The 22,532-nt window shown below is 44.3% G+C and overlaps 1 protein-coding gene across 2 annotated transcripts in view; it reads left to right on the forward strand.

Moving 5' to 3' along the window:
* Positions 1 to 16,378, forward strand: part of NCEH1 (neutral cholesterol ester hydrolase 1) — a 37,737-nt gene extending 21,359 nt beyond the window's left edge. For both annotated transcript variants that reach the window (XM_054982113.1, XM_054982114.1), the window contains exons 2-5: positions 439 to 667; positions 2,845 to 2,914; positions 12,080 to 12,251; positions 15,559 to 16,378. In XM_054982113.1, the coding sequence (XP_054838088.1) occupies positions 439 to 667; positions 2,845 to 2,914; positions 12,080 to 12,251; positions 15,559 to 16,176 (1,089 nt within the window). In that variant the 3' untranslated portion in view covers positions 16,177 to 16,378. The remainder of the gene's footprint in view (positions 1 to 438; positions 668 to 2,844; positions 2,915 to 12,079; positions 12,252 to 15,558) is intronic.
* Positions 16,379 to 22,532: the final 6,154 nt, after the last annotated feature.

Genomic DNA, 22,532 nt, shown 5'->3' on the forward strand with positions numbered 1-22,532 from the left:
AATGAAGAAGTAGTATTTGGAAAGATGTTTAATTATGTTGCAATTATGTCATGTGCCTTTCCCTATCATCTCCTAAGTTGCTCTTCAACTTAGGTGGTGAATCTTGAGACTAAAACAGAAGCAACTAAGATGACACATTTCCCTCCATCAGGAAAAGATAAATTGCTTGTGTCTGCAGCCCTAGCTTGGATTGGGAATGAGAATTTGATCCTTGAACCTCTGCTCTGTTATAATCTGTTCTGATGGTGCAGGCAGATAATGAGCAATGAGCAATAAGATTTGACTGAGCTTTTTTACACACACACACATTCTTTTATCTTGGCAATTAGAGAAACACCTTACACCTGAGATTGCATATTCTAATTTCAGAGCTAATGTTTACATGGGATTTCCCCCCTCCGTCTTCTAAATCCTTTTCTTCTTGTTTTTTTCCCCCAGTGCAACCTGGGTCATTATTTGGGACTTGGGCATCACTTGAGGCTTCTGAACTTTATAATTGGCACATTTGACAAGCTGAATCCCCAGCAAGCGGAACGGGTGAAGATAACAGATACACAGTTTGACGGCGTGGAGGTCAGGCTGTACAGACCTCATGCGAAGGAAGAGAAGACTCTCTGGCGCAGTGTGGTGTACATCCATGGAGGAGGATGGGCCTTGTCCAGTACAAGTGTGTTTGTTGAAGAGGTTTTCTTTTCTAAAAACCTTCTTTGTGTTCCTGTTTTGCGCACTCCATCTCTCGCCTATTTCTTCCTGTTCCTGATTTTTTTAAAAATGTCTTTGTTATTAATACAAAATAAAGGAATCATTGTGTACATAGAACACAGCCCACATGCTGTAGTGGTTAAAGCCACAGACTAGGATTTGAGAGACCCAGGTACAGATCCCAGCTCTGCCATGCAAGTTTGCTGGGTGTCCTTGGACCAGTCATACTGTCTCAGCCTAACCTACCCCACAGGGGTGTTGTGAGGATAAAATGAAGGAGAAGATGTAAACCACTTTTGTTCCGCATTGGGGAGAAAGAAGATGTATCAGTGAAGAAAATATTCTATATTGTGCAAGTGGCTTATGCATAAATTACTCAAATCACCATTACCTTGTTCAAGAAAGCACTACACCACTTTGGTGTAGTGGTTAAGAGCGCGAGACTCTAATCTGGAGAGCCGGGTTTGATTCCCCACTCCTCCACTTGAAGCCAGGTGGGTCAGTCACAGCTTCTAGGAGCTCTCTCAACCCCACCCAGGGAAATTATTGTTGTGGGGATAATAATAACATAGTTTGTAAACCCCTCTGAGCGGGCATTAAGTTGTCCTGAAGGACGGTATATAAATCAAATGTTGCTGCTGCTGCTGCTGTTATAACAAATATTTAAGAGAGGAATTACTCTCATTTATCATTTTTCTCTCTCCCTTCCACCAAGGGGCTCAGAGTGGCATACAACCCCCACCCTCCATTTTACCCTCTCAACAGCGTTTGTTTTGAGGACGACTAGACATCACTCTGTTTATGGGGTTACCTTGTGTCAGCCCTGCGTCCTGTCAAGCAGACCCCTTCCCTGCTGAAACTTAGATTCTTAAATATGTGGGGTCTGTGGTATGAATTGGGAATTGAGAAGGGGTTGAGCCCTGCAGCCACTGTGCCGTTTTCCTGACTTGAAATAGCCATGGGGAGATGCTGTTTGCTCCAGTGGAGAACTTACCTCGGGCTACACATAAGTTCCCCCCAGTGGAGGAACAGCATGGGATGAAGGAAATGCTCAAGCTTCTTCTCCCAGCAGGCTTGATCCAAATCAGGCCTCCACAGGTGTGAAAAAAATCTGCGTTTCAGTAGGGAAGATCTTCCGGCCCTGGTAAAGACCTATAACCAATGTAACAAACAGATCCTAAGAGAGAGCTGAGTAGAGGCGGGCACAAACCGGGAAAATGGCAGTTCATTGCGGTTCATGGTTTGTCATGTTTGATGATCCACGAACCACCATGAACTTGCCCAGTTCGTGAACTGGTTCCTTTGGTTCGTCACTTCCGGGACTGCAGAAGGTCTGCAGAAAGCCCATCCCCCCTGTTGCCTAGGTAACAGATCGATCAGTGCCAAGCTGTCTGCTGTGGTGAACCAAAAAACAAACCAGACGAACCACTCTAAAGATCATAGCGGTTTGTCACAGTTCATAAAAAATGAGCTCCAGTGAACCACTGGTTCGCGAACCAAAGAATGGTCTGGTTCATGACAAACTTTGGTTCGTATTTTGGTTCATGCCCATTTCTAGAGCTGAGTTGTTTATTTACTTAAAATATATTTAGCCCACCGTTCTCAAAAAGTCATCAAGTTTGTGGCTGAATGGAGCTTAGAATCTAACTTCCCTACTCCTAGTCTAACACTATTGACCACTACTCTTCACTACTTTTGGAGTGTTAACCCCCCCACCAACCCAAAAGCCCACCATGGAACACCTCACTTGAGCCTTCATCTAGAAACACATTTGGTGGTTACATTTTTTTAGAAAAATACAGCACCATAACATTAATCAGCAGTGGCTCGTAGAGTGGGGTGCTGGCCAAATTGCTGATCATCTGGTTTACAGGATAAATTTTACCACAGTAGTGAAGGCATGTGTATGGTAAGGTGCAGGAAGCTCAAGATGGCAATATTGCCTGAGGCTTAAAATCTAGGCATGCAAAGCAGCCGATCCTGTTGTTTTTTTTGTAAAATTGTGATAGCGTTAGGATGACTACAATTTGCTTTTTAACATTTGCTCCAAGACTTTTGATAAGGCTCATATGACTACACATTTTGTGCCTTTCAAGTATGCTGGCTTATTTCTTACTGTGTGTTGGTTTTCTCTAATTCCAGGAGGAAGCTTCTATAACAATCTTTGCTCAATTATGGCTGAATCTCTGGATGCTGTTGTCATCTCTATTGAGTGAGTAGATTGTGAGCGATGAGAATGAGAAAGTAAACGGTGCGTCAGTTTGAATTTTGTATTCACTGATGAACAGCTTTGTGGTTAAGAAGTACAAAATAAGTTGCTTTGTAATAACAGGGCTCCTAAATACGAATGACTTGAAATAGTGCTATAATTATGCATGCATTCATGTTTACATTCCTTTTTAAGAAAAAAAAATCACCCATATAGTGGTAATGTTCCCATAAATCCAATGTGGAATCTGTGGCTAAGAGGCTGAGGAAAGATCCATATTGTTTTGTCCCACAGGCCTCTATATTGCCTGTTCATAAACTGAATGACAGGACACATCTTTGTTAGATGTAGGTGTGCATATGCAATGTGAGAGTACCTATTTTGCATGCCCAAGATACCAGCTAAATGGTCTCTGTCAGGGCTTTTTTTCTGGGAAAAGAGGTGGTGGAACTTAGTGGGTTGCCCTCAGAGAAAATGGTCACATGGCTGGTGGCCCCACCCCCTGATCTCCAGACAGAGGGAGTTTAGATTGCCCTCCACACCGCTCGGTCCCCTCAGGGGGCGGGGCCACCAGCCATGTGACCATTTTCAAGAGGTTCCAGAACTCCATTCCACCGCGTTCCAGCTGGAAAAAAAAGCCCTGATCTCCGGTGTTAGTAGTACTAGGAGGAAAAAAGAAACCCAGCCCAAGATCTGTGCAATGGCTGCCATTCAAAAAGGAGTAATGAGCTAGTTGGACCAATAGTCTGAACTGACACAAAGCAGCTTTGTGCGTCAGCCTGGGTGATGGTGCTGGACTAGAGCACCAGTGCCTGTCTAGATTTGCAAAAAATGTTCCATCTCGCAGGGACAGTTTTTCCTATTTACTATAGCTTTTAAATAATAGACAGGAGAAGCTGTAAGTTTTCAGATACTGGGGAACTGCGCTTTTTAAGATACGTGTGCTGCAAGTTAGTAAGTTGTCTTAAATACGTAGGCTGCTTATGCAAGGGGATTTTGCCCTGCATGGAGAGCCCAAAGCCCCTGCAGGAAAAGGCAACATCCAGATGATGTCGCATGCAGTCTGGACTCAGCTCTTCTGGCTCCTGGGTTTTTCTCCCCCTTTTACTCTGGAGAAAGTATAGACATCATTTTCTTAGAAGTACAGGGGGAACTGCAGGGTCGCTGTGGGTGAAACATCCATTGGACGCTTCTCTGTAGCCATGATAGAGTTGGCAGGAGGGGGGGGTGGGAGAACAGAACTAAGCTCCACACTACCAACCACCCACCTTCAGCCCTCTAAAGACTTTTAAAAAATTTCTTCCGTGAGCTATGCTGCAGGGATACAGTGCAGCTGGAAAAAGGAAAGGGGAGCCCTGTAAAAGGGAGGGGGTTGCAGGCTGTCGGGAAGCCCTGCATTATATGTAAATGTAGCAAGGTGGAGTTGGGGACGGTGACAGCAGTTGACCAAGTAGAGCAGGAGTGGGTGGGAACAGCCTCCACGGACCCCTCTCAGATGGAAAAAGAACTCGGTGGCATAGGGTATAGCAATTCATAACTCCATCTCTCTTTGGGATTAGGTATATTTGCATTCTTGCTTGTGGAAGACTTAAGTCATTTAGACTTTTAAATTTCACAAAAATGCCTAATAATGTCATTTTATATGCTGAATTATTAATTATGCTATAGCATGCCTGCCCCCTCGCTCCCCCCACTGAGAAGCAGATTTTCCCTCCAAAACCGACGAGGTTGTTTGTTGGGGCTGGGAAGCCTTTGGTAGCATGTATTTGGGTGTACCATAGAATTTCTTTGTCCCATACTTCAAAAACATATTTATATTTGGTTTATATCCCAGCCCAAGATTAAGTAGGAGAAAAGCAGAATCCCTCATCTCCTTTAAAATGAAATAGCACTAGAGACTAAATAAAATTCAAAACATTAACAGTAGGTTTATTCAACAAGCAGGTTTGATATGTGGATAGGCAGGGGAAAAGGAAGCTACGGTAAATTTTGTTTGTTGAACGGAATATTTCACAAGTAGAAGTGAGAGGTTGGTAGTTTCAGACTTAATTTACTTAAACAAGGTTCTTTCATAGATCTTACTTCAACACTTAGGTGTTCTGACTTCAACACAGCACTCTTTTCCTTTTACTCCAGACCCAGGGTACTCCACAGAGCAGCAGCTCTCCAGGAGCTCGGGCAGAGGCCTTTCACATCACCTCCTACCTATTTTTTTTTTAATTGGAGATGCTGGGGATTGAAGGGAGGGGACTTAAGGCATGGCAAGTATATGCTTTGCCAATAACCCAGGACTCCTCCTCCTGCCTGCCATTTCATGTGCCCAACTGATAGCAACAAGATGGGATTTGTCCTGCAAATATTATGGAAGCAAAGTAATTAAGAAGGAAGTGTGGAAGTGCAAAAGAGAGTGGAAAGCCATATGATTGTGACATGTTGGCTATTCCATATAAATGCCTTTTCCGCAATTCCCCAGCCACTGCTTTGCTTATTTGCCTTCTAATCCTTTTCATCTTGCATCCTTCCCCTTCGCCATTTCAGCTCCACATCACTCCCACTGGGATCCATTGGCAAAACAACCGTTGGTAATGAGGCGCGCTCCGCTCCTTGCGGAAATCCCACAGGGGAAAGCCGTTGCCAGATTTGGTCTCTCAAGGATCACGGTCGAGCTCCTTTTATTTCAGTCATTATTTGCCCAAGCTCAACAACTTGTTTATGTTTGGGGACTTTAATATCTGTAAACATTCGTTTGTAGAGACCTGCAAGAAATAAGAGAGAGGAATTTTTTTAGAGCAGCCAATGATAATAAATCTTCCTCTGTGACTGTTAGTCTAGTGAGAGTTAAGGCATTCATATCCTCTTGCCTCTTCCGCTGATCCCGCCTTTCTACTGTAAACATAACAACGAAGCACAAAAGTTGTCCTTACAGATAAGTGACATTGCCACATTCAAGAGCTCTTTCAGTTCTCCCCTCTTGCCTGAGCAAACACATCTGCCAGTTTCGTTGATAGGTCTGTGCAAGAGAGGCCGTAACCTCTACTCTGCCAGCGACTGTAACTTCTCCCTGATTTTCATGCGCATTCTTGTTCCCTCCAGTGACACATGCTGCCCTTCTGTTGCTCCGTGGTTACCTTTTATAAATGAGACTTTGGCTTCAGGAAGCCACTTAAAGATTAGCAGTTATGCCTCATGGTGGGGAGATGCAGGTGTTGTCAGAGGTATAGTCCCTATTGGGCAACTGCAGGGGGTCAGCCCTTTATAAATGAGTTGCTCGCCAGTGTTTAGAAGCTGATCATTTCTAGGTCCTTAATTCTCAAAACAGTAGAGAACTGCTAGTGCATCGTGAGAAATAAGAGCATTTAAAAGCCCAAAACAGAGGAGGTTGCCTGCTGCATCTCTGCATGATGTGGCTCTTGTTTCTACCTCCTGATCACGAGTACGTCCTGGAGAATGGAATCTCTTTGGCATGTTGCAGTAATAAATTGGGCTTCTAGTTCACAGCTTGGAAGGGGCACTGGGACTCTTACAGTGCAGTCCTAAACAGAATTGCACCCCTTTTAAGTTCACCGAAGTAACTGGGTTTTAGAAGTATGTAACTCTGTAGAGTGTCATAGAGCCAGAGGAGTTAGCCGTGTTAGTCTGTAATTGCAAAAGAGTAAAGAGTTGTGGTTCTCAAAATCTTATGCTATAATAAAGTTGGTTAGTCTTTGAGGTCCTACTGGACTCTTTACTATTCTGTAGTGTGTGTGGCTCTGGGGTTACTTCAGCTCTGTAAGGAGGAAGGGGGGAAATTGATTACAGGTAGAGTGGAGGAGCCATGGCAGGTAAGCCCAGAGAGCTGCTGCCAACGCAGGTAAGTAGTACTGTGGTTCTCAAACCAGTGTTTTAGCTCTGGCTGCTGGTAAGGCTAGAGGTGGGTGTGGTAACCTCGCCATATATGCTATACCGATCATTAAGGTGTTCCGTGGAGGTGGTTTTCCAGAATCTCAGGTTGCACCATATGAAAAACCCAGTGCTGAGATGGCCTGCTGGTCTCTCTCATATATATGTATATGTATATGTATATGTATATGTATATGTATATGTATATGTATATGTATATGTATATGTATATGTGTATGTATGTATGTATATATATATTATGTGTGTGTGTATGTGTATATGTATGTATGTATGTATGTGTATATATGTATATATATGTATGTATATATATGTAAAAAAAACTTCATTAACTTTGGAAATTCTGCCAAACATTACAATTACAAGTCAAGCATTGAAAAAAAAGACCAATAGAATGTGAGGTAGGCTTATAACTCAGTAGACCAACATTCAACCTGAAGTACCCAAAACCAGAAAATAAAGTAGTTACACAATAGAGTACTAATAGTTTTGATATGAGTCCTTATCTAATACCAACATATACAAATTTCAAAATCCAATATTTATAGGAGATAGAATAAACTTATTCAAGTGGACATCCGTATCTTATAATCGGAACGATTTGGTATAACATTATTAATTCTAAAATAAGCAATAACTGGATCCCAATAAATGTGCATACAGTTAAATTTAGAGAGTAGAGAATCTCCCATTGAAAAAAAACATTTCGAGTAATGAAATGCATATGAAAAACCCAGTGCTGAGATGACCTGCTGGTCTGACTGTCCATGTGAACCAGAAACGGAGTGGGGCCCTGGTTCAGTGACTGAGCCTGTCCTTTGCATGCAGAAGGTGCCATTTTTACATGCGGAGCTGCCTTATACCAAATGAGACCATTGGTCCATCCAGTGGCTGCCCAGGGTCTTGGGTAGAGGTCTTCCACATCACCTACTACTGGAGAGGCTAGGGATTGAACTTGGGGCCTTCTGTAGGACAAGCATCACAGCCCCCTGTCCTGCATCACCAGTTGAAAGGATCTCAGTCAATGGGGCTGAGAAAGGCCAGAAGCGGTGAGCATCCACAACCAACGAGATGGTACTGGCTTAGGTGGACTTTTGGTTGGACTGTTCATGGAATCTTCAGATGGATCTTGGTCCTTGGAAGGCTGATTCTTATCTGCCCACATTTTAGTTGGACAGCAGCCACTTTCTGGTTTCTCTATTACATGCGTGGGGGGGGGGGGACATTGGGCTAAGAAGTTAGCCATGGCACTGCAGTGTTATGCTGTCGGAGGGGCAGACCTGGGATGCTTATCTGCAAATGTCTTAATTGGAAGGCGGCAGCAGTTGATTGTGATATTCCAGAGGAAATGGAGTAAATTATGAAACCGTAACACACTTTTGGGACAAGTCCAAGGGGGGGTAGGTAGCCTTGTTACTCAGTTGCAGCACAGTGAAAGAGGAGTACAATGGGGCACTTTGAAGATTAACAAAATTGATTCCAGTATAAGCTTTTGTGAGTCAGAGCTCGCTTCATCATACACTTGGAGTGGATGACCATTGGGCTGATGTTGGAATTGGGATGAACTGTTGGAATGCGACAGGCTGAGTGATTAAGTATCATTTTGAGTGCCTTTTCGGCATCCACAGCAAATTCTTAAGGAAGCGACAATCCAAGGTTATCCCTTTGCTGCCTTGAGGAGCTCACCCAGAGTGTGGCTGAATGTGCCTGGAGCGTCTGAGCTTCATCAAGTTAAATGCAACTACCACCATCTAGTGGTTCAATGTGGGAACGACAGTCCTGTTAAAGAGAACACCTTGTCCAATTTAGACTGCAACACACCCTGTGTTCCTTTCCTTTCCTTTCTGTAGAAGATCATTGTTTAACAAATCTTGCAGCAAAAAGTTTTTAATCGTTTTTGAGATGGAAGGAATAAAAGGACTGAAACTAATTTTGCTGTTGCCAAAGTGATCTTAGGGTCATTATCTTTAAGCAAATAAAAACAATGTTTCCGAGGTGTAAGGGGGTGATTGATCAGAAATAAGTGGCTTAATATAGTAGTGTCTGATATTTTCAGAAAAGTGACATTGAAGCAAGACATGTAAAGCTGTATCAATCCCATTTAAGATCACAAGGGCAAATCCTATCAGAAGAAGACCTATTCAACAATCTTCCTTCTAAAACCATAGAAGGCATGATATTCAGTCCTGCAAATAAGGAAGGTCTGCAATTGCATGGAATAAGACAATACATATGGGGAGCCCCGTGGCGCAGAGTGGTAAGCTGCAGTCCTGCAGCCCAAGCTCTGCTCTCGACCTTAGTTCGATCCCAGCGGAAGGTTGAATCAGCCTTCCATCCATCCGAGGTCGGTAAAATGAGTACCCAGTTTCCTGGGGGTAGAGTGTAGATGACTGGGGAAGGCAATGGCAAACCACCCCCTAAATAGTCTGCCAAGAAAACATCATGATGCAACGTCCCCCCATGGGTCAGTAATGACTTGGTGCTTGCACAGGGGACTGCCTTTACCTTTTACCTTTACATATAGGGAGCACCCTGCATTCCATTTTAAACAGAAAGGAGTTTGCTGATCCTTAAACAGTAACAGGTATATTGCAGCAATAATCTTTTATTAGCTAGAGCCTACTTTATAAGATGCTTCATTTGGTGCACTCTCTCTCTCCCTCTCTCTCTCTCTCTCTCTCTCTCTCTGTGTGTGTGTGTGTGTGTGTGTGTGGTGTGAATAGAAGGGAGTAAGAAAAAATGTGAACTATTTAAAAGACCATGAATTGCAAGAATTTGCAACGTTTCTATGCAAAAATCCAAACAAGGTATAATACACTACTTGAATGCAGGGCCAGTTCCAGGTTTTGGGAATGACCACTGCCACTTCCTACTCCCACGCCCCCCCCTCCTGCCCTCCCCCACCAGCCACCCATATGTCAGTTTACCTGCTTGTGAGCCCTCCCAACACCCACGCTCCCAGCTGCATGCTCTTTTCCCCAGATGCTGGGCAGTCCATGTGGCCAGGTGGTGGGAGGGCTTATGGGAAGATGTTGGAGGAGCAGTGGCCGTGAGCCCCCCTGTAAGTCTGGGTCCCCAGCTTCTGCCCCACCTTGGGAGATGCTGCGTAAATGTTCTTTAGAGGGTAAGAAAAACGTCAGATTTGTGAGGCCTCTGTTCAGTAGATTTAAACCTATTGATAAATTCTAATTCAGCAATTTCTCACTGGAATCTCCCTTTTCTTTGCTGAAAAATGTTGAATTTCAGGTTGGCCGCAGGATGTCCCGGTAGACTGAAATGTTCCTCCACAGGTTTCTGAATGTCAGATGACTGTATCCTTGTTTAAACTGGGTTGGAGATCATTAGCGATATGCCCAAATGGTTTTAACTAGGAGCTGTAGGTAACAGGTGGGGCTTTTTGCTTTCTCTTTTAAGCCTGCCCAGTCTGTGAAAAGACTATAAAGAGGGAGGGTCAGTTTAGCTGCCTAATTCTTGCTGCCCTCATCCGAATGGCTTCTGTCTTGTATCTCTCCTTCCACTGATCTATGCCCCCCATATGTACTTTACACAGAGAACCCTTTTCTGTTTTGAGAAGAGTCTTGCTGGATCATACAAAAGTCCACATTGATCAGCAGATTGTTTCACGCAGTGGCCAACCAGACAGCCCTGGAAATCCTACCATCAGATCCCAACCTCCCCATTCTTGCACTCTGCCTCTCTCCCCCAGCAACTAACAGTGAAAGGTAACTGCCTCTGAACATGGAGGTTCCTTTTAGCCATCTTCGCTAACTGATGAACCTGTCCTCCATTAAGCTACCTAATCTGAGTTAGCAGACCTTACTCCATCCAATGACAGTGAATTCCATTGCTACATCTTGTGGCAGTAAGTTCCACAAGTTAACAAATTGTTTGTTAAAGAAGCACATTGTTTTGCCTGTTTTGAATCCTTAGCCCAAAAACTTTGTTAGGTGTCCCCAAGTTCTAGCATTCCAAGGAGAGGGAGGAAAAGTTCTTTGTATCTACTTTCTTCAAGCCATGCACAATTTTATGAACTTCTCTTTTATCCTGCCTTAGGTTTTTTCCTCCTGAATTCAAAATCCTCACATTTCTTACCTTTCCACTATTACCCTAGCCCTCTACTCAGGAATATATTTTTTAAAAATCTATTTTTAAACTTCTGCGCAGCCATTCTGGAACTTATTCAAGGGTTCTTGTTCCTTTTTGATAAAACTCCATAACAGGAAGAGGCTCAGCAAGTGCGAGAGAAGCATGAAAGTATTACAAGACAGGATGAGCCTCCGAGGCCATCAGCCACGTGCTGGCAAATTAAATTAGCTTTGCTCAAGGAGAGATCCACAAAGCTGATAATGCTGCAAACAGCACAACAATAACGGTCCCCCTTGAGTCCTTTTGGGAGAAAAGCAGCTTATTTTAAAATAAGTAAGCAAAGCTCTGTACAGCACAAGTTGGTGGCATTGCTTTCCCCAATCCCTTAAATATTGTGGAGGAGTCTTTTCTCTGTAAGAGGTTAGATTACTTTTGAAATATTCCATATTCAGGGAACTTTCTCCTTCCTCTGCCCGCCATGGAATCTCAGAATGTTGCAATGGATTCCGAGGCATGGCAGAGGCCCAGTTTAAGTCAATGAGAATAAGGCTGAAGGAAACGGAAGATGGTAGGAAGGATCCACACCGCTTCCAGTGGTGGCTGAAGAATCCGTGGAGGTTCACGTTTTGGAATGCCCCCCTTTGTTTAAACACTTCCCCACAAACAGAAAACCATCAGAGCAAGGAAAGCTAGCTTTCTGTTTGTGTTTTAAAAACGCAAAGGAATATTCAAAGCCGGAATTCTTCCCCTGCATTCCTAAGAGGGGCATTTCATTCTACTGCCTCATTCTGACATCTGTGAGCCAGGCCATAGCCTGTTTACACAGAGGTTGCCAGACCTTGAGGGCTCTACCTCCTTGCAAACTGAGAATACATTCGAGAACAGGTCCAGCACTCTCACGTGGCCATACTGCAAGGGAACACTCATACTAGTGGTGGGAAAGCTTGGTTGCTGGCGTTGATCATCACGCTGGAAATCCCTTGACAAGCCTCAAAGAAACCCCGGGAGTCTCGGGCACACAGTTCACAAATACCTGAGCGAAGGGTTCTCAAAGGCACGCACTGCTATTGTATGTATTGTATGAAAGCAGGAGCCTTCCGTATTGTGTGTATGTTCCGAGGGCTGCAGGCTAACTCTAGGCCTCTTGTTTTGTTTCCAAAATGGAACCGGCTCTTCTCTTTGCAGGTACCGACTCGTGCCCGACTTCCATTTCCCGGTGCAGTTCAATGATGTTCTCCGCGCCACAAGATACTTCATGCGCCCTGAAGTCCTGGCTCAATATTCAGTGGACCCCAGCAGAATCGCCATCTCTGGCGACAGTGCAGGAGGAAACCTAGCGGCAGCTGTGTGCCAAGAGGTGACCGCATTTTCTTGCGTGCATATAGAATATGTGTACATCCATCTGTGCTAAACAGTGCAAGTCATACAGCTAAATTCATGGCCTTCAGCCCAAGGACTGGGACTGTCAGGTGGGCCGTAAAGACCTGCCTCCTGGGTGGTGAGCCTCTAGAGCTGCCATTTGGAGGCTACATTTTGGAAGGGCCTGCTGCTGCCGCTGCTGCTTGTGCACACAGAACTAGAGCGCCGGATTTAAAGTTCATCTTTTCTCACACACTGAGAGAAGTGGCAGGATGGTGAAGAGTTCTGCCAAGACACACACACCACCGTCCCTGCAAAAGCTCTACTTTGCCGCCTTCTCTCTCTTCTTCTGTTCAAGCTGGGCCACTCCATGCTCCCACCCATCAATCCATCCTCCAGTGCTCTGTGTGAGTTTGTGGCTTGCAACCATCCATAGGTGAAGTCACAGCAGCGGCTCTTCCTTCTCCTGGCATGGGATTCTGACGTCACAGGACTTCTTGTCATGCTTGCAAGCAGGGCTTTTTTTCAGCTGGAAGCGGTGGAACGGAGTCCTGGAACCTCTTGAAAACGGTCACATGGCCGGGAGCCCCGCCCCCTGATCTCCAGACAGAGGGGAGTTTAGATTGGCAATCTAAACCCCCCTCTGTCTGGAGATCAGGGGGCGGGGCCACTGGCCATGTGACCATTTTCGTCGAGGGAGATTTAAACTTTAAAAAACTCCCCCCTTGTTCCTGCTGACCCAAAGTGATGTCCTTGTGTGGTCTTGAGTTCCACCACCTCTTTTCCCAGAAAAAAAGCCCTGCTTGCAAGTCAATAGATTCTTCCTTGCTTGCCTAGGCTTTTAGGAGTCCATATGACTACTGAACTAAATAATTGAATGGAACAATAGTAGCAGGAGGCCAAAATCTCGCACATTTTGGGTGGCTTTATTTTTAGCACAATTAAACTGTTTCTTTGGGCTTTTCCGCACCAGGTTTTTGCTCTAGCTTGGCTTCTTAACTGCATCTTTCCCCGTCTTATTTGGCAAACTGATGTCGTTTTGAAGCTTCAAATCAAAGCCCAGGTGCAGCAAAACCCTAGTATGGAAAAGCCCTTTGTTACTCAGAGGACATTGTTGCAGGTTTCAGCTAGAAACTGTTAATTTTGTAAAATAGTGGACAAGGCTAGAGATTCTTGCTGCCTTTGCAGACTGCTTGCTTGTGCTCACCAGTTCATGGGCACCATGCCTAAGGCCGGAAGAATGATCCCTGCATACACTCCCTCCCCGTGATCAGCAGCATTCAGAAAGCAATGTTTGCACCACTGATTTCCCAGGGGCAGGTGGGGCCAGCTTAATTGTGCTGAAGATTCTTTTTTTTAAAAAAAAAAAAAGTTTTTTATTGGATTAGAAATATTTTAATGTCCATTACAATCAATTTCCTTTAAAAAATTCCAATTCTAACCCCCTCCCTTTCCTCCCCCTTTTGTTGACTTCCAACAGTTTTCCAACCCCTTATCTATTTTCCCCTACTCATTTCAAACTTATTTTACCTATTAAACATATACTTTCACTCTCTTCTAAGCTTACCTATTATATCACAATGCTGTCTCATTTCCCTTTCCATTTAACTTAACAACTAGATAATACATTTCTGGCATATATTCTTCAATAATCATTTTGGTAACCTGTACTCTATCTTACTCATTCTGATCTCCTCTATATTGAACAAACAATTTATTCCTCATTATACATAACTTTAAGTACATTATAAACATTGCATACCTTCAATAATTGTGCTGAAGATTCATACTCCCTTTGGAAACTACAGTTCCCAGAATTCTTTAGCAGAACGTCACAATATGGAACAGTCATTAATGTTTTTCAATTTATCCCTTAGATATTTTGTTTCTTTGTTTGTTCTGGGATTGTCTTTCCCAAGGAAGCAATGAACTTTAGGCACGCCTGTGCATTTCTTTCAGATCAAATGCTAACAGAGCTATTCCCTTCCCCCCTCGTTTCATGATTCTTTATGTTTAATGTTGTCAGTTCTGCATTTCTTATCTCCAGCACAAAGCGGCTTCCTTTTCTCTTTTTTTCAAAGTAGTAAACACCCCGATGTATTGTCGAAGGCTTTCACGGCCAGAGAACGATGGTTGTTGTGGATTTTCCGGGCTGTATTGCCGTGGTCTTGGCATTGTAGTTCCTGACGTTTCGCCAGCAGCTGTGGCTGGCATCTTCAGAGGTGTAGCACCAAAAGACAGAGATCTCTCAGTGTCACAGTAAACACCCCCTTTTCTTCTCCCTGTCCTGGAAATTCAGCAATTTCCATGCATTATATGGAGAATGGCATCTCTTAACACCAGCATCAAATCTGGGCTGGCGCTGGAGACCTGCTGAAAATTTTTAAAAAATCTCCTCCCCTGATGAATTAAGAAATTCCTTTGTTTTATTGTGGGGTTTTTTTTTACAGGAGCAATCTATGCTTTATATAGTATCACAGAGGGAAGAGTAACTCCTCTCTCCCCTCGTGGTGTGGTCATGATCAGAATTGAGCCCCCCCCCAATATGATTTTTACCATAAAAACGCTTGGTGTTTAATTCATAAAACTCCCAGCATCTCGTGATGTCGAACCTTCAAATAAGCAGAACTTTTTAGGGTCCACACTTTGAGACATTTATCCTGAATGCACGAGCCATCGTGGTGTAGTGGCTGAAGTGCTAACTTTGATCTTGAGACTAAATAACGCATTTCAAGGTGGATATGCGTAAGGTTGGTCTAACTTAAAAGTATTAGAGAAAGTCCAAATAATTTGCAAGAATTTATATGCATGCTCACAGTCACAGCACAATGTAACTACTTTCACTAGAGGGGAATTCACAAGAATACACCCTAATCCCTTTGGATTGCCCTAGAGGTCAACCAAGTTGACCTCTAGGGCAGGCAGCCTTCTGTCCCCATGGTCCCAGCCCCCATATTGCCACTCAGTGCAGGACCAGAAGCAAAACCTGGGATGGAGACAGTGTTCTTTGACACTGCTATGAGATGATCTTGGAATTCACCCAATCCCTATGGTATTTACCATAGAGATTAAGTGAATTCCTAGAGTATTGAGCACTGTAACAATATCACTGCTGGATAAAATGACTTCACAACATTGACATTCCCCCTTTCCATGATCCCCTGAAACTCTTGGCAGTTGCCATGCGATGCCTGGGAACCCTAATAGGTTGGGAGAGGAAATATGGGGAAAATCTTTCTCTCTTAGGCCAATACCATCCAACATCTGAATTGTAATCCTTTCATTGTTGTCTTTCTCTTCTACAGATGAGTCAAGATCAGAATGAAACCAACAGATTTAAATTGCAGGCTTTAGTCTACCCAGTCCTTCAAGCATTTGATTTTAATACTCCTTCCTATCAGCAGAATGAGGTCACCCCTGTCCTGCCACGATTTGTCATGGTGAAGTTCTGGATAGACTATTTCAATGGGAACTATGAGTTTGCCCCGTCCATGGTGGTTAACAATCACACTTCCCTGGACGTGAGCCAGACCAACTCTTTCAGGGACCATGTGGATTGGACTTCCCTAGTCTCTGCTCGTTTCAGAAAGAACTACAAACCTGTAATGCCATCAACGGGGAAGGTGGAAATCCTGCAGGATATACCTTCATTGCTCGACGTTCATGCTGCTCCGTTGCTAGCCAAGAAAGAGGTTCTCCGGTTCCAGCCAAAGACTTACATCCTTACTTGTGAGATTGACGTTTTGAGAGATGATGGGATAATGTATGCCAAGCGGCTGGAGGAAGCTGGGGTGGAGGTAACTGTGGACCACTTTGAAGACTGTTTTCACGGCTGCATGATCTTCACCATTTGGCCAACCAATTTTTCAGCAGGAATTCGCACTAGGGACAGCTATATCAAATGGCTCAGTGAAAATCTGTGAAGAATGTCTTGCTTGCAAAGAAAAAAAAATCCAAAACTGTAACGGGTTCAAAATGATCTCATGGTAATATCATGCCTTCCATTTTTAACAAAAGATTTAAGTTGCAGCATAAGAATGTGCCACTAATGTCTTGTCTTGAGTCGCTTGGACTTGTGTGTGTAGCTGTGTTGTAGGGAAAGCCGCAATACAATTTTGATCCCAATTGCAGTGTGAGGAAGCAAGTTCTATTCCGGTCAAGGGGGGTGCTTCAGTCCCCTGCTGGGTGCATTTAGAATTGTACTTAACCTGCTAAGCCTTGTCAACTTCTCCTAACATGCTAAACTGTTTGCCATTTCGAACACATAATCGTTTTATTGTGAATGTTTAATGTTGGCCAGATCTGTTGCGTGCTGCTGTCAATGACTCGGATTACAGGAAAAAGGCCACGTGCCATCTTGCATCGGTTGCAGCACAGCTTCTCATCTCTTGATGCCTGCCAAGCATCTACTAGCTTTCCTTCTGCATTTGTAGGCAGCCAGCCAAAAAGAGAAGCGTGTTAGTGAACCCAAACTGCACTTAAGGTGTGGGGAAGTGAGCTAGATAAGTCTCATATAAATGAAAGTAGCAGACTCCTCGCCCTGTTGCCATGTTACAGTAAACACACACCTCCTGCATGTGCTTCTGTAAGAAAGAGCCAAGGTGTTCACTTTACAAATGAGACAGGAGATCAGTACCTGGATCAATGTGCAGCGTCAGTCCCCAGCTGCATATTGCATTGAAGGTAAAGTGAGAATTACTCAGCGCACTGCAAAGAAAAATCAAAGCCTTTGTCCGCAGGAGCCCTTGATATGTTGATGGAATGCACGGCAAGGGAGAGTGGGCACCGCCATGCTGGCCTTGCCCCTGCCTCCTTGGGATCACCAGCTCAAGAACATGGTGCCTAAGTCCAGAAGAATTACCCGTGCTTACACCCCCTCCCCATGATCAGCAGCATTCAGAAAGCAGCATCCCTCATCACGGGGAGGGTACATATGGTCAGTCCTCTGTGTGATTGCACCTTTACAGACAACCCCAGAGGCTGCACAGGGTAGGCAGGGCCAGTGTACTTGTGCCTGCTGTCCACCTCTGCACATTCAATCAGCATGCGGAGCAGCTGTGGGCTTATGTGTACACTATACCCAGATTGTCACTTGTGAACAGAGCTTGCGTGATGTGACAAAGATAAGGTGTCTGTTTTGCTCTTCTCATGCAAAATCCCGGAGAGTGCAGCCTGGGCCAGCTAGCCCTGTTATCCATCATCTATGCTTCTGAGGAAGGATAGCTGTGGTGCTGATAGATCAGGCCCAAAGTTCAGGATTCTTCATTGCAATAGTCGGGGCGTGGGGGGGCGGGGACACCTGCCTATATAAGCTGAAGAACAAGCAGCAGCCCTGTCTTCTGCCCCCAACATCAGGCATAAAAGTAGGTCTCATCTACTATTCTAGGCTCTTCCTCCCTACGCTGCTCTTTAATCTTTGTTGGACCCTATCAGCTTTTGCACTTGATTTTACATTTTTCCCTTCCTTTTTGTGGTCTCCATCTGGCTTTTTTCCAGGCAGCTTCCACAATCCCCTGCAAAGTGTTTTTGGGGGGACTGAAAGAGGTCTCCTTCCTCTTTCACCAGAAGAAAAGCTGGTCAGAGCCAGCTCTGTGCAGGCAATTTAAAACTGCTGCCAACATTGAAGGGTGAGGTTTTAATTTGCAAGATAAAAGCCTTCAGCTTGCAGCTCCTCCCTCACAAGGGCTGCTGGCAAACATGGCAGGACTAAGAGCCAAAACACGTTAAGAAATACCTAGGTTCAGCACGTGTTCTCTTACCTCAAGGTTTGCCGGGATCTGTAGGCGTCCTGGAAGCTTAAAGTTTAGCATTTACAGAGCAGCAGGGAGGGAAATACAGGCGCCTGTATTTTCCTTCCCCTTCCTGCTGCTCTGTAAATGCTAAACTTTAAGCTGCCAAGACACCTACAGATCCAAGCAAACTTTGAGGTAAGAGAACAAGTTTAGCATTTACAGAGCAGCAGGAAGGGGAAGGGAAATACAGGCGCCTGTATTTCCCTCCCTGCTGCTCTGTAAATGCTAAACTTTAAGCTTCCAGGACGCCTACAGATCCCGGCAAACCTTGAGGTAAGAGAACACGTGCTGAACCTAGGTATTTCTTAACGTGTGTTTTGGCTCTTACACACACGTTGATGTACAAGCCCAGCCGTCTCTTCCAGGGAATTGGCTCAAAAGCTTGTTTTCTGGAGTGGGTTTTGGTGAGCACAGTTTCTTCCTAGTCTTTTTACCTAAGCAGGATCCTGGTGTTCATTTGACATGTTTTGTATTCTTATGCATACTCAGGTGGGTGGCTGTGTTGGTCTGTGGTAGAAGAGCAAGATTTGGGTCCAGTAGCACCTTGAAGACCAACTAGATTTCCAGGGTTCGAGCCTTCAAGGGTCAAAGCTCCAGCTTTGGACCCGAATCTTGCTCTTATGCGTACACAGACTCGCTTAGCCTTTAAAGCATAATTCATCTGCCTTAAGTGATCCTCCTGGTTAAGGATGCAACAAGTACTTTTCCACATCAAGAAAATCTCCTTTCGGTTAACAGCATCCTCTGTAAGAGAATCTTAGCAGCTAGAGGGCACTTGGGTGCCCTCTGGTGGACTGTTATCTACCTACAACCTATTTCTGCTCTTAAACAAAAATTTCCCTTTAAAAACGTAATTGGATGTTAACCGTTTTAAAGCACAACACTGCTTTGATAAAATGTGCCTCCCCCCCTCCCACCCCAGTTCATGTTGATCATTCCTTCTTTACAAAGAAAGAATTGAGACATCTGTTGCAAACGTGTTTAGTCCATAGTGTGTTTCCTAGATGCCTGAAGCAGGCCTACAGCAGGTTCCTCTGCTGGAGACTAATTAGGGGTAGGGGGCTTGAATCTGTATCTCCTTACTGTTGAGCATCAGGCATTGACCCTGAAATCAGTCACTTTGATAACTGGTGAATGATAGCGCCATCCTAAGTGGAGTTTTAGGTGGGCGGCTTTTGTTGGTCTGTCGTAGAAAAGCAGGATTTGAGTCCAGTGGGGCCTTAGAGACCAAGAAGGTTTTCAGAGCGTAAGCTTCCGAGAGTCAGAGCTCCCTTCTTCAGTAGGGTTGTCAGCCTCCAGGTAGTGGCTGGAAATCTCCTGCAATTACAACTCACCTCCAGGCCACAGAGATCAGTTCACCTGGGCTACTTTGGGGGGAGGACTCTATGGAATTATGCCATGCTGAGGTCCTTTCCCTCCCCAAACCCCACTTTCTCCAGGTTTCACCCCCCAGATCTCCAGGAATTTCCCAACTTGGAGCTGGAAACCCTGTTCTTCAGACATGAGCCCTAAGCAGAGTTACACCCTTCTAAGTCCACTGAATTCAAGCAAGCTTGGAAGGGCGTGGTTCTGTTTACGACTGAAGAGGCTGAAGTCAATTCCCAGTTCCTTATTTGTCTTTCCTGTTCGTGAACCCAACCACAAATACTGAGAATAATTGAAAAGCTCTGCAACCGAAAATAAAGTTTGTACCCCTGCATGCCACACACACCCCCATGTTCTGGGGACTGTGCCCTCCAAGAGGACTGATCCTGTTTCCTGGTCCAAAGCCCAGTGCTTGCGCTAGCATCTCCAAAGTGGGGTGCCCGCAGGTGGAAAAGCATATGCAGAAACTGGGGGGAATCTATACCCCAAAACAATCTTTGGGCCGCCCCAAATCATACATCCCTGCACGCTGGAGACTGTCCCCTACAATAAGACACCCACTGGTGCCTGGTCCAAACACTGGTTCTGACGCAAAGAGCTTTGCCTCATTTAGGATTGTGTTAGAATTCTGCTAACTGCATCTTCCCTCTGCCTGCTTCTTATGGACTGTTGCTGCAGTCCACGGGAGGATAGCCATACAGAGAACTAGCCTTCCCCCCAAGGCAGCCAATCCCGTGGCATCTCTGGACGCACGCCCACTTCACAACCTTCACTGCAGTCCTCTTAGACATGTTGGCTTTTGTTTAAAACATGTATAATCCTCCATAATATTTCTAGTCTGGTATTATCCTTCTGTCATTTTTGACAACTCACACTGGTATAAGTGAAAATCAACATGTGTCTTAAGCCTCATTCTATCTTAACTACACTATTGCAGGGGATGGAGAATCTTGCATACTGGCATGAAAAGAACATAATAGTAGTTGCAGGTCAAGGAGAATTGGAAGAGGTTTGGGGGGGGTAGTGTAAAGGAGTGGTAAGTTATAAGATACCCCCAACTCCCGAAGCTGGAATGGAACACCCAAGACTTATTTTTATTTAGCTCATTTTTATACCTTGCTTTTTGCCATATTGGGAGCCCAACGTGGCTTATGACTTTCTCCCCTTCTCCAGTCTATCTTCACAACAACCCTGTGAGGTAGGGTAGGCTGACTGTATGTGACTGCCCCACGGTCACCCAGCAAGCTTCCAAGGCACAGTGGGGCTCCAATCCAGATTCTAGTCTGTCACTCTAACCACTACACAACATGACCACTTATCACCTCAGTGAGAACTAGGGACATACACGAGATAGCTGTCACTTACTTGTGTCCTAATTATTTACTTTTTTCAATAGTACCTGTTTTTATCTGGCAGCCTTCTTCCAACTGTTACACGGGTGGCTCCATTTTAGCTGCTAAAAGCATAGGCAAGTAATAGGCCAGCTGTTCATTATGTGTTAGCCCTTTTGGCCCCGAGGCTGCCCATTGCTTACATCCCAGATCTAAGAAAAAGGTAAAAATTCTGTCTGTTTAATGAATAGGCGTTGGCATAGTGCAGATCAATAGGAAACTCAAGGCAGAAATGGTGACCCTCGGCGTGTCTCAAATACAGCCCTCTTTTCCTCCAGGAGCCACATAAGGTTCAACAGCCAGGTGCCTTGTCCAGCTTTGGTTTTAAGTCTTTGAGTTAGAAAAATGGAGACTTTGAAACCATACTGGGGTATACTGGAGTAGAGATTGTAGCCTTAAAGAGGTCTCCATTGACAAAAATCTGCACATTCACACAGTATCCCATTTTAATTCTTACTTTCTCTAAGATCCTTTATTTCCCGTAGCCCATTAGCACCTCTCTTACACCTTACTCTGGTGTACCCCAATGTCAGTGTTGTTATTATCCCCATAATACAGCTGGGGCTGAGAGGAGTGGCTTTACCCAAGGGCACTTGCTGAGCTCCTGGCAGTAGCAGGATTCGAACCCCAGAGTGCTGATTCACAGCCCGAACATTTAACCCAAGATAGTTTAAAAATCCGTTTGTCTAACTTGAACAACACCTAAAACCATACAGAAGACCAGTTTCACTAGATGCAATTTAGCTTTCAGTGGGCTATGACTACAAGTAGTTCTCATGTTTTCCAGCGCATGGCTTCTTGGAAGAAAATTCAATTGAAATCAGTGGTACACACTTGGAGATAGAAAAAGGATTCGTCTATCAGTGTATGAAAAGCTCTCCCCCCCCCCCCGCCCCAACTCTGTCCTTTGTTACCTTCAGCAGGGCTGCAGTCCTAGGTACAGATACCTGGTAGTGAGCGGCATTTAAACATAACTTATTTCTGAGTAAGTATAGCCAGGATGAAGTTTGATGTCTGCAATCCTAGGTATACTTAAATGGGAGTGAGTTTCATTAAATTCAATCGTTCAGAGGCTGTGATTTTAAGAACAAATTTTGAAATGGGGACATATTTTATTCTTTGTGCTCAAAAACTTTTACTTTGTAGAAGGGGGTGGTGACTGTAGTTTTAATCGAGACTGTGAACCCAGCTCTCAAAAGTTTGGAGAAACGGTGTATTTTTCTGCAATACTTTTGTATTTTCTTTCTGGATTTATAAAAATGTCCAAGAGCCCAAAGCAAACATAGACTTCTCAGCATCACTATGTCGGCTCAGTGCGGCTTTCCCACCATTTATTTCCAGATGTGAAGCAAGCCTGTTGTGAAACAAAGTAAAAAAGATCAAATATTTTTGTCTCCAGTCTTCCTTGATCACTTATTTTTTAGAGGATGATGTCTTTTCCTTAGGATCATAACCTGGGACATTTATTTATTTATGATTTATAGCCTGCTTTTCTCACTGAGACTCAAGGCGCATTACACACTGTGAGTTAGTACAATCAATATCAAGGCTATTTCAATAAACATTGTAAATGGGTATATAAATGCAAATGTGCAAAGATTTAAACCAGCACAAATGCAATACACAGAGTTGAAGAAATGCTGAACAGAGCATTAGCCGTTCTAACACTGAAATATTCAATAATATAGAACTACTCAGTAGGATCAATTTAAAACGAAAGATAGAGTACAT

This window comes from Eublepharis macularius, chromosome 6, assembly GCF_028583425.1.
Source record: "Eublepharis macularius isolate TG4126 chromosome 6, MPM_Emac_v1.0, whole genome shotgun sequence".
Taxonomy (NCBI): domain Eukaryota; kingdom Metazoa; phylum Chordata; class Lepidosauria; order Squamata; family Eublepharidae; genus Eublepharis; species Eublepharis macularius.